Source organism: Brachyistius frenatus, unplaced genomic scaffold (genome assembly GCF_029030835.1).
Source record: "Brachyistius frenatus isolate BFR_SWC_R1_liver_20210118 unplaced genomic scaffold, ASM2903083v1 Contig_69, whole genome shotgun sequence".
NCBI lineage: Eukaryota > Metazoa > Chordata > Actinopteri > Embiotocidae > Brachyistius > Brachyistius frenatus.
This window is the reverse complement of record NW_027210668.1, coordinates 476,851-489,345: the sequence shown is the minus strand read 5'-3', so window position 1 is coordinate 489,345 and position 12,495 is coordinate 476,851. Positions and strand designations below refer to the sequence as shown.

General features: G+C 44.7%; 1 protein-coding gene across 8 annotated transcripts in view; it reads left to right on the top strand.

The window, feature by feature from the left end:
- Positions 1-12,495, top strand: part of spag9b (sperm associated antigen 9b) — a 47,275-nt gene that overhangs the window by 17,467 nt on the left and 17,313 nt on the right. For 3 of the 8 annotated variants that reach the window (XM_069707454.1, XM_069707453.1, XM_069707455.1), the window contains exons 5-7: positions 8,162-8,309; positions 10,609-10,674; positions 11,953-12,391. In XM_069707454.1, the coding sequence (XP_069563555.1) occupies positions 8,162-8,309; positions 10,609-10,674; positions 11,953-12,391 (653 nt within the window). Of the gene's footprint in view, positions 1-4,669; positions 5,298-8,161; positions 8,310-10,608; positions 10,675-11,952; positions 12,392-12,495 lie in introns of those variants that run through there. The other 5 variants (XM_069707456.1, XM_069707459.1, XM_069707457.1 and 2 more) reach the window with 4 other exon arrangements.

Sequence of the window (12,495 nt, the reverse complement as noted above, 5' to 3'; positions counted from 1 at the left end):
AACGTAGAAGATTCTCACAGACTTTGAGCCAAGGCCGTTTCTGAAATAACCGATGTATACATTTTCTTTAGAATAAACTTTAATTCAATTCAACTTTATTTATATAGCGCCAAATCACAACACAGGTTATTTCATGGCACTTAACACATTAAAGTCCTTACAGCAAGACTTTACAATTCAACAATTCCCACATAAGCTAGGAAGGAAAACAACTCCTCTTTAAGGGAGAAAAACCTCCAACAGAGGGAAGAAAAACTCCCTTTAACAGGAAGAAACCTCCAACAGAACCAGGCTCAGAGGTGGGCGGCCATCTGCCTCGACCGGTTGGGGTGAGAGGAGAGCAGAGAGAGAAAAGGACAGCATAGAGATAGAAGAGAAGAACTGCTGGTGGAGAAGACAAACGCAGGACAGAGACATGCAGCTCCATGACGGGACATCTGCAAAAGAAAGTACAGAAACCACATGAGCGAGGGAACTGAATGGAGACAACAGACAATAAGAAGAAACTGGGAGAGAAGAAGATGGTGAGGTATGAGTCAGTTAAAGAGTAGGAGGAAAGAAAAGAAGCTCAGCGTGTAACAAGGTCCCCCAGCAGCCTCGGCCTATAACAGCATAACTAAGGGTTGGTTCAGGTCTACCTGAGCCAGCCCTAACTATAGGCTTTATCAAGAAGGAACGTTTTGAGTCTAATCTTAAAGCTAGAGAGGGTTTCTGACCCTCAAACACAAACTGGGAGCTGGTTCCACAGGGGAGGAGCCTGAAAACTGAAGCTCCGCCTCCCGCTCTACTTCTGTAAACTCTAGGAACCACAAGTAGACCAGCGTACTGAGAGAGAAGTGCTCTGCTGGGATTATATGGTTCTGTAAGATCTCTTTAAGATATGATGGAGCCTGGTCATGTAGAGCTTTGTAAGTCATCAAGAGAATTTTAAATTATATTCTTGATTTCACAGGAATCCAGTGAAGAGAAGATAAAACTGGAGAAATATGATCTCTCTTGCTAAATCCCATCAGTAATCTTGGACCTTGGAACTTTACAATCCCAGCAGAGAAAATTCGGACTATTAAATATATAACAGGGTTCTCCGACCTGTTGCTTGCGAGCTACCGATAGTTTGTTACCCTTTTCTGAGTAGTTCGCTGAGGGATCAAACAAAATGCAGTGTTTCCCCCGCATAGACATGTTTGGACGGGCCGTCCCGGTACAGTGACGGCAACCCGCGTATAATAGTGGTCTTTTTTTTTTTTTTTTTTTTTGAACCTGTACCAGAGAACAACGCTACCATGGATCCATCAACGAGTGGACAATCTCCTCTCGCTCTCCGTCACCTGTCACTGCTCCGCGATGTGTCAGTGTAACGAAGGGAGGACAGGCAGGGTTGAGCTCCGTCCTTCATGAAACACACAGAGATCAGAGGACATAAAAGCAGCAGAGACTCTCACAACCAGCCATAAAGAAAAGGGTGCTCAAATGAGGTAGATAGCATACATAGATTTGTTTGGCTGGACCGCTACAGTGGGACTAGAGCTATAAAGCGAGTGTCTGTCACTGAGTAATGGATCAAAGTTACTCTGCTGTTCAGCTGAATTCTGTGACTTTTCAAATTAAAAGTGTGCACATGCTGTTCAATTTAAGCTGTTGTGATAGAAAATGTGTGTGTTGAGAATCATTTTGTGATTGTTCCCTTCAAAGAAGCTTATTCAGCTGGTTTGGGTGGAGCTCAGCTATGTGAATAAATGTTACTAAACATGAGTAGCTCTCGGACACCTGATTATGATTTTGTCAAAGTAGCTCTCGGAGGAAAAAAGGTTGGAGACTCTTGTTTGTGTGTTTTTCTTTTGACACTTTTATTTTCTTAAAGAATTGGTTTCCATATTTTGTCCTGTATTGTAGACACCTGTCAGTGATGTCATCACCATCACCCTTTCATTGGGACAATTTCTTGCTCTATAAATTTCAAGACTGGAGAAGATGGACACTTGCAGTGTTTCATGTGATTCTCCAGGTCTACCCCCCCCCCCCACACACACACACACACACCTACCCCCCTCCCCTGTAGTGGAGCAGCTCTACTCCTACGCATACAGTACATCCTCTCCACAGGCGACATGCAGAAGTAGGTCAGAGACCCTGTTTCAGCAGAGAAACAAGGAATGAAAGAAAAGGAGAGGAACTTCAGTAATATGCAAAAAAAAAAAAAAAGTAGCCCTGTACAACATGCAGATCTCGGGTGTTTGTAGATGAACATTATGAGACTATTTTGACATGAAATGCTAATCAGAGGAGACATGCTGTCAAGAGAAGCAGTGGGACGGACTGACGCTGCAGCGCAGCGGGACAGATCGAGGATGCTGGCGATGTTGTGTAAATCGGCACCGTAGTTTGGCTGCTGTCAAACTAATCTGCTTCGATGGAAAGAGGAGATTTGCGCCCCTTTGCTCATCTGCAGAGCAGATTACGACTGAGCATCATGCTGCAGGGAGACAGGAGGTCACAGGACCTCCCGGGTTCACATCATATTTCATTATCACGAGGTTTATGTCGGTTGTATGTTACAACATTATGTCATCACCCTGTTGAGTCATTGTTGCTCTGTGTTTTGGTGGATCCGTATTACGGTCCGCCCTCACAGGATGAAACTAACCACACTCCATAGTGGAGATGCTTTGTTTCTGCTGAGGTGCAGTGCTTACTGTTACCAAACACAGACTGTATATAGAAGTGGACGTAGCATCCGGGTCTGAAAAAATGAGGCCGATGCGGAAGTGCCTTAAACTGCAATACCACCGAGTGCCACTAGAGGTCGGCTCCAAAAAGCCTCTGGCTCCATAGACTCCTGTTCAACTTCTGTAATAAAATGTGAAGTCAAGAAAATTTCTCCACGAGTTATTTTGGTTTTACTAACTAAAGTCACTCCTTCTCATTAGTTTTCTGTCCATCTGAAAATAATCAGTCATTAATTATAAAATAAGCTTTAAAAAAAAAAAAAAAAAAAAGTTTTTTGGGGGCGTGTCTGTTTGATTGACGGGCCTGTGGTGCAGTCAGGTTACGGCTATCGGTGGGCGGGACGTAGTATCGCCAGGTTTCCAATCAGATGGAGTCAGATCCAGCGCTCGCTCCCCCCCAGCTCGTCCAAATACGGTCACTCCTGGCTCCGAAACAGCTCTGAACTAGCAACATGGCGACGGCCGAAATCCGAACTCGAGGCTTCATAACGGCCGTTCACAAACCGACGGGTGACGTCACTGTTGGTTACCGCTTAGTGCTAAATACAGTGGGATGGTCACAAGGCTCTGTTTGGCCCATTTATCTCACTTAGTCTTCCACATGCATATTTCATGTTTTCGTCAGCTTTGCATCAGCAGGATCAGCCCTGTGAACGCAGATGATAAAGTTATGGTCGTCTGAATGCCGCAACTTCCTGTGTCTTCACTCGGGACCCATGCCACACAGACAGTTTGTGAGGAGGGACAGCTTTAAGCAGATCTAAAGGGGCGTCATATTTTTCCGAAAGGTTTAACAAAATTGAAAAGAGATAAAGCTTCCGTGCGCGTACAAGAAATCTTCGATTCTTCACTTTAACTACGAGCAAAAACTAAAGTTTGTCAGGAGTGCGATAAAACATGCTCATGGTTGAATTATATTATTTCAGATATTAACTGCCACTCAACAACCAACAGCTGCCAGCTATAGACACAAGACATAAAGAAAGGCAAAGAATGACACCTGCGTGGATAAAACTAAGTAGCACCACATCCGTGTCTGCTTGTCGAGTGCTGGAGGTCATACGAGCTCTCACATTAACTCTGCTCTGATAGTTGAGTTCTGCTCTTGTAAATAAGAGGCCTCTCGCCCTCTTAAGTTTATGGTTTGACTGTCAGGTCAAAGTTGTACTTGAACAGTACTTAAAAATGTGGCCAAATTCCTGCAAAACAAATGGCATTCCTGTTAGTTTCAAATAACGAACAGGTCTTTAAACCTGAGAAACATCAGTGTGTTAGCTGACTAATGTTAGCATTTAGTTCAAGTACAGCCGACACAGAGCTGCTGGCTTGGCGGTAGAGTCTTGTTGCCAAAGAAAGGGAACATCACATTACATTACACTTCATTTAGCTGACGCTTTTATCCAAAGCGACTTACAGTAAGTGCATTTCAACCGTGAGGGTACAAAACCAGAACAACAGGAATCAAGAAAATACAATTTCTTATGCTTATGTTTTAAACATCCAACAGCTCTTAGATGGTCCGAGAGTTTCGGGCTCAAACGGCCTACCGTGATCACACGCATTCAGCTTCTTGTGTAACTTGGCTGCGATTTGCGACAGGAAGCCGTTTTTCCTTTTTCACGTCACATGCCTGTGATTTGTAGAAAGTTTCAACATGTACTAATACATTCACATTTCAATGAACACTGGACGAGTTCTCTGCACCTGCTTAACCCCCTTTATTCCCTGGACCCCCCACCATGCCTTCAGTTCACACACACACACACACACACACACACACACACACACACACACACACACACACACACACACACACACACACACACACACACACACACACACACACACACACACACACACACTTTGCTCTGCTCAGTCTCCCCATGCTGCAGCCAATAAGCTGCAGCCCGAGAAGAGGCATATGGAACGAGCTGCCTCAGCATCCAAAAGAGAGAGGGAGATGGAGAGAGAGGCAGCGAGGGAGGGGTGCTGGGTGCGATCACAGCGAGAGGGGGAGAGCGTCGGAGAGTTCTAGACTGCACAGCGGCAGCCGTGTCGCATCTCGGCAGAGGATAGGAAGAGAGAAGGAGGAAGGAGAAGCGATCACCTGGCGGAGGAGCTCCGTGGAGGAGAGCTGCTGCTGCTCTGTGGACGATCGACCGCTCTGCTGTCATCGGTCACTGCTGCTGAAGCCGGCAGGATTACTGCTGCTGACACGTTGTTCTGCCTGAGACCTGCTCCGAAGGAGGCAACATCATCTCCGACATCTGCACCTCTGCTGTTCATGTACCTCCAGTAGTGAATTTGGTGCCCCGGTGCCCCCCACCACCCTGCTGTCATCGCCTGTGCCCCCCAACCTCCTGGTCCCCAGTGAGGCACTGGGCCAGGATCTGGGGGGGCCATGAGCCCCGGGTGTATGCTGCTGTTTGTTTTTGGCTTTGTCGGGGGAGCGGTGGTCATCAACTCTGCTGTGCTGGTGTCTCTGTCTGTGCTGCTGCTGGTTCACTACTCTGTCTCTACCGGAGGCTTACCTGCCCTGCCTTCCTTACCCTCCCTACCCAGACCCAGCAGGTACAACCCGTGTGTGTGTGTGTGTGTGTGTGTGTGTGTGTGTGTGTGTGTGTGTGTGTGTGTGTGTGTGTGTGTGTGTGTGTGTGTGTGTGTGTGTAATGTTAGTGCGTAGGTGTGTATCTGAATTGATCTTCCCTGCTGTAATCTTTGTAGCTTTAACCAGTTTGTGGCCATGCAGTCGCAGTGTTGCTGCCATGTGGGTGTGTTATAGTCGGACACTATGAGACTGCACACTAAAAGTAGGTCGAGAGAGAGAGAGAGAGGTACAAGTAGCATGAATCAAATCTTGACTACATCCTCTTCGATATTTCAATCTCGCCACCGTTTATGGTTGTTTAGGAGTTTTCTTATAGTTTGGTAAAGATCTTTTTAAAGTAAAACTGGTGCCTGTAAACTCGGCATGCGATTTTTTTTTTTCTCCTTTCCTCACTGCTCAGTTCAAAAGACAAAAGGCAGTGGTGGTCACCATCAGTGGCCCGCATGTGACCTCCTCCTCTCAATATGGTGGTGTGTCCATTGTTTTTTTTGGGCCGGCTGCTTTTCATCCCTGCTCGCCAGCTGCTCTAATGGCAGCCATTGTTCTGCTCACTGTACAGGAGTTTGTTTTCATACCTGGTCGCTGGATTGAGAAAAGCTGCTGGTGTGCATTTGCTCTGATGCAGTGGAGGGTGCAGTGTGTGTGTGTGTGTGTGTGTGTGTTTATACTCTATTGATCCCTGTGGGAAAACTGATCCTCTGAATTTTGCATTTTGACCCATCCTACGCACACAGACACACGAGGAACTACACTTCAGCTCCGGTTGTTTTTGTCCAGTGCTCCTGAAGAGAGTATTAACTCCATAGGTATGTTATTAACATACGAGGAAACCCACGCAAACACAGGAAGAACATACAAACTCCACGCAGATACAACCTGGAGCGACCAAGGTGTTCAAACCAAGCATCTTCTTGAACCGACCACTCAGCCACCAATTTGTACCCGTGTTACTGGATATTGTTGATGTTATCGCTCATTCGGTAGTTCCAGTTCTTGTTAAAGTTTGTATGTGAACACGATCACGCCACAATGAGCGAGCCGAGTTTCGGCTCTGAAGCTAAAGATAATAATCGCTTGTTTTTGCTGACGTGTTCCGGCCTCTGTGTGAAGTCCTTCAGCTGACCTGCTTCTAATAACACAAAATGCATCTCCATCATGGAGACGGATACAAATGGGTTTTTGTGAAGGAGTTTATGAGGCTATAAATCTCCTCCCACGCTAGTGCAACCGGAGTCTTTACTACCGAACCTCTCTGTGAAGTCTCCTCTCAGTCTCGTCACACAGTTTGTTTTGTTTGACGGATTATATTTGGCTCATCTGCTTCCACTGCTCTGGAGAACGGACTGTTAATATCCATTTAGTTTCGCAAAAGCACATTTAATATAGGATTAATTATGTGAGTGACCTCGTGCTTCGTGAACTACAGAAGCTGCTAAACTCATCGCTCCACATTATTAACTCTTTTACCTTCTGTCACGTTCTCTGTAGGAACTTCATCACAACATGGAAGAGGAGGGCGAGAGCAGTGAAAGTAATGAGAACATAGAATCCGATATACTGCACTCCTTATTGCTCACGATAAATCACGCGTTCTTGCACCGTGATGTGGGTGCGACTGCTTCTCTCGTTTTAAGGCCTCCTTTGCTACTGAACAAAATGCCAGCAGCCTGAGTTTCGGGCTGGAAATGTGACCAGACTAAAATATCTTTGCAACTATTGGATGGTTTGAGACTAAATTTGGGATAAATATTCAAGGTGCCCAGCAAATGAACCCTGATGTGGCCACAGTTCAACCCCTTGTAAAGAAACCTAGACCGTTGCATACGTTCCTAGATCTATTTATATGCTAACTTTTTTTTTTTTTTTTTTTTTGTAAATTTTGATGGTCTGCTGGCAACTTTTGGAACTGCTTGGAAAAAAAAAAGACACATTTGACAAATACCAATCGGGCTTCTTTCAGAAACACAGCAGCAAGACAGCACCAAGACAGCTCTGCTGGGGGTCGCCCATGATGTGCCCATGCAGCCAGACCTTCGTCTAGATGGAGCTACGTCCTGTGACACCATTTATAAAACTATTAGGATTGAAAGGCTCCAGAAATGAGTTGGCATATCTGGTGTTGCACCGAACTGAACTCTTTATTTCTGTTAAGTGGTTGTATTTCGTCCAAAACTCCTCGTCTACGAGGCTTTGAATTGTCCTGACCAAGAGGATATTAGTGAACTATTAATCCCATTTGCCCAACTAGGGTCCTCAGGTCCGCTGAATGAGCTCTGTTGGACTTGTGGGAGACTGAAAACATGAGGGGGCTGCGGTTCCTCCTGGGAGTCAACTCGCCAACCTCTCTGGAGGGTTTTAAGTCACAGCCAAAGATCTGTCTTTGGTTTTTATTGTTCTGTTGTGTCCTGTTCTAATATCTTTGTTCTTTTAACCATTCATTTTTTGTAAAGCACTTTGTAAGCCAGGTTTTGTAAGGTGCTATATAAAGAACATGTTGCTTACTTACTTTCTTAATAACTTTGTGTTTGGTGCTGATTATCTAATCTAATGAATTCTAACCTGCTAAACTAAGGTGGTGAACATGGTGAATATTATACCCTCTATTTTTTTTTATTGTGAGCATATTAGCATGCTAACATTAGCATTTAGCTCAAAGCACTGCTGTGCTGAAACCTCAGCGAGCCCTCAGTCTTGTTTTTTTTATATTCTGCTTACATCAGAGTGACTTGGCCAGCGGGCCAATCTCTGACTCTTTCATGTTACTTTCCTTTAAAATTATTCTTTTTACTTTTGAATCATCCCTCCCTCTGTTTCTTTCTGTCTTCAGGAAGGAGCGTCCCATCTCCATGGGCCTATTCCAACTCCCTGGGCCTGACGGTATGACCCCCGACCCCCAGAGGGAACCCGTGGACACCCCATCTGAACCCTGGAGATTCAACAACCTCAGCCACCCACGGTCCAACACCAGCCTCAAGGTACGATGCTTGCAGGTCCTTCTTTGAAGTCTTGATTCATTTAAGATTAAGACTTCTCGTCACACCAGCAGTTACAAAGTGTAACGCTGCCGAAGCTTCCCACGGATCAGACTGGTGACATCATCCCCCGTTCATCTCAAAGAGTTTGTGGAAACAAAATGCAAACAGTCAGTGCCAGCAAACACCAAAGAGAGAGTACGTTTCTATTCAGAGAGAAAGGATTGTTCAGTGCGTCCAGAATTTTTAGCAGTTTGTGCTTTCGTGTGTGTGTGTGTGTGTGTGTGTGTGTGTGTGTGTGTGTGTGGTATGTGTGTGGTGTGTGGTGTGTGTGTGTGTGTGTGTGTGTGAGAGAGAAGAGAGAGAGCCGGGGTGGCTTGGAGCCCAGGAAGCAGGGGAAGTGGTACCATTCGGGGGCCTGCCTTTAACCTCAAGGGAGGGAGGAAAGGACACAGTGTCTTCACATTGTTGCTGTTGGAAACCATGCTGTAAGCAAGGGTCCATCATGAATATTAATGAACATCCAATTCAGATTCATTTGGAGTTATTACACTGGGACTGGGTCAAATGGACGGAGGGTGGAAGTGGGTTGGCTTTTTGGTGCCAAACTTTTTTTATTCAGGTTATTGCGGCTGTTAGATTGTTTCATAACTGGCAGTCGAATCGTCTGATGATTCATGGACTCCTTTTGAGCATCACACACACACACACACACACACACACACACACACACACACACACACACACACACACACACACACACACACACACACACACACACACACACACACACACACACACACACACACACACACACACACACACACACACACACACACACACACACACACACACACACACACACACACACACACACACACACACACACACACACACACACACACACACACCGTTTTACACTTTACCCTCAGTTCAGCTACACAACAGCGCTTTTGTGTTGCTTCCTCTGACTTGACATTTTCAGAAGATTTACGAGTAGTGAGCCCATCCCTCTCGCCATGTTTAGAGGTGTGTGTGTGTGTGTGTGTGTGTGTGTGTGTGTGTGTGTTTTCTGGATGAATAGGGAAGAGCAACTGTCGAGGAGGGACGCTCCCCCCAATTGGCCACTCAGTGCTACTATAGCAACAATAGGGTGACGCCAGCATGTAGACAGGCGATGTGAAAGGAAATACTGCCATCAGTGCAGAGAGGGGAGGAGGTGGCTTCAGAGAGGGATTAAATGTGAGAGAACAACAGGATAGAGGAAGATTCATTCTCTAATATTAACTCATTTAATGTCTGAGAGCTTTGAAGTCTCTGTTATTTAAGTGTTTTAACACCCAGCTTGTGTTTTTCAAGGTAGAGCTGAGCAGTATATTGATATTACTTTGATATCAGGATATGAGATGAGATGAGGTTCAAGGTTCATTTATTTGTCATTTCTATCATGTCCATATTATTGCCATGACATATTGTAATGTCATGATTTGACTTTGAAGTGTTTGTCATTTCCTGGTTTTAAAGGTTTCATCATTACATGAAAGTGATGTGATGTCATTTTTCTAACCTTACCAGACTCTTCTAGTTGTTCTATTGGCTGCCTTTAACCACTTAATCATAATATCCACATTACTTGTGTAAATATTTAGTCAAAGCACCAGTGGTCATCCCCACAGTATTGCTGGTCAAACATGTGGTGATATTTGATGCAGTCCCCGTTTGAAGGTGACAGAGGGATCTGTGTGGATGCTTTGTTATTGTCCCGATTGATTCTTTTCCATCAGCACGTTGCTATTTATAGGACCGAAGCTGCTGGTGTTAGCAGATCAAAACAATGTGGGGCTGGAAAATGTGGACGCCACTCCGGGCTGCTAAGAGCTGCTGGAACCTAAGAGTGTTTGAGTGGTTCTGTAAATGTCAACTCAACTTTGATTAATTTACACACAGAGAGCCGTCGCCAAGCAGGTCACCTTGTGCACTGAAGGATTTCGTAAACGGGCATCGCTGCTTCGTGTGCTTATGGGGGTCAGATTTTTTTATCACACTTTTGTTTTATTATCTTAGAAAAATGCAGATAAGTTTTAATAAGAAATAAGAATTTCCGGTTTATTTGAGGTCCTGCAACATCCCTCCATAAGAAGCAACTTCATTTATACGATAATTAACACGACACGTTTTTTGTGTGGAGTTTTTAAGATTCCTTTGATTGATTTAAAAAATAATAATAAAAAAAAACAAAAAAACATTCTACTTTATCAATGTATAGTGTGAAATTAATAAGCACATCTTTAATATCCTTCAGTTTAAGGATCTATTTTCTGCAGCCAGAGAGGAAGGTGAAAGTTCCCAGGAGGCTGATCAGGAGCAGGTAGACCTGTTTCTCATGGAGAAACTCCGCCCTTCAAGCATCCACCAGACTAACAGAGTTCTGTGACGTTATGTTTGGTCACGTTTGTGTTGCAGAATTGACTGTATGTGTAATTTTATTAGATTACGCTAACATATTGACAATACCTCGTTTCGGTGAAATGCATGGCGTCTTTGTATTTTCAGTTCGGAGTATGAAACTATCAGTCATAGTTTGTCATAACAGTGTGAAAACTGAAATCAGGATTCATTTGAACATAGGAAATGTTTATCTGCATTTAAAACATTGTTTTAAGTGTTGCACGTTACCAGAATGGAGCAGATTTGTAACGAGGCGCAGTCTCAGGATCCGGCATCATGAAGTGATCTTTGAGTTAGCTGACCTCTCTGAGCTCAAAATTATGATAACTGATCAGGAAGCTGGCCGAGTTTCCTCTGGGGTTACTCATCCCAGTGTAATTATGGCAGCAAAAAGTTCGGTTTAATGAGGAGAAATATACAGTACAATCATAATGACATAATTGTCAAATTTATTACTAATAAAAAAAAGATTTCCTCTGCATTTAACTAACATAATAACTAGTTTTATTATATAAACTTGTGCTCTTTTGTCCCTGTTGGGATCCTGTAGGAATGAGTTTCCATTGATCTGATTGGCTCGTGGTCGTGCTGTTGGCAGACTTGATCTCATCCTGTGAAGTTAACGTGCGCTCGAGCAGTCAGAGGTTACCATGACGATATACCTCATTAACGGTCGAGAGTCCAGTAAATAGCAATAAAGCCATATTGTCATTTCAACTCACGAAGTTCCCTGAAGGACCGTGATGCTACATAGAGGAACATAGTTATGAGACCACATGGACCTCAGTTTATGATACCAGACGACCCGAGTTAAGACCAAATATAAGCAGCTGTCATCACTGAGTTTTAGGCCCAGGATGCATGTTGGATTTTGGGTTGTGTTGCATTTATGTGAAGTTGAGCTGCATGGTGAAGTGAAACCTTTTGAACACAACAAATAGAATTACATTTATTTGAAAAAATAAATAGTTTAAGTTGTTAATGGCGTGATGTGTTTTTTGTTGTTGGTTTTTTTCACCCAGCTGTTTGCGTTTGTTTTGCATGTAACTTATTTTTACAGCTGAAAATGAGTGAAGTTGAAAATATAAAACCTCCAGTATACGTTACAAGTAACGCTCACTTCCTGGTGATCCTAGTTTTATCTGTTGCTGTCCTCTGTGTCTCCTGACTCGCTCCCCTCTTCCTCCTTCACCTTCAGGATGAATTGACCCATGGGAACCGCAGAGGCTCAAAGTCCAGCACGCCAACCCACCAGGGAAGTGTCTCCAAAAGTGGAACTCCTGCTTCTTTACAAGATGGAGGCTCCAAATCCAACAGCACCGCGTCCTCTCAGGGTGGCGCCTCTAAACCCAACGACCCCACCGCTACATGCGGCGGGAGCTCTCAGTCCACCGCGCCCCTCTCGCCTCATCACGCCGTGAGTCCTGCGTCCAGTGTCGGGGGGAAGTCGCCGCTGTCTACGTCCGCTTCTGATGTTGCCATGGCGTCTGTGGACACGCCCCTACGGGAACGGGACGCTTCAGACAACAAGAACCTGGACCGGAACGGCGGGAAGCCGGAGAGCAATAAGAACATAGCAGTAGTGCAGGAAGGACAGCAGGGTCAGGAGGCTGCGACTACACCAATCAAAAGTGATGGTCAGTCCACTTTCAGCTCCCTGCTTGTACTAAAACCTCCATAAGACAAGTGCCATTTAAACATCAACTGCCTTTGCTCTTACAAAAACAATAACTGTATGTGT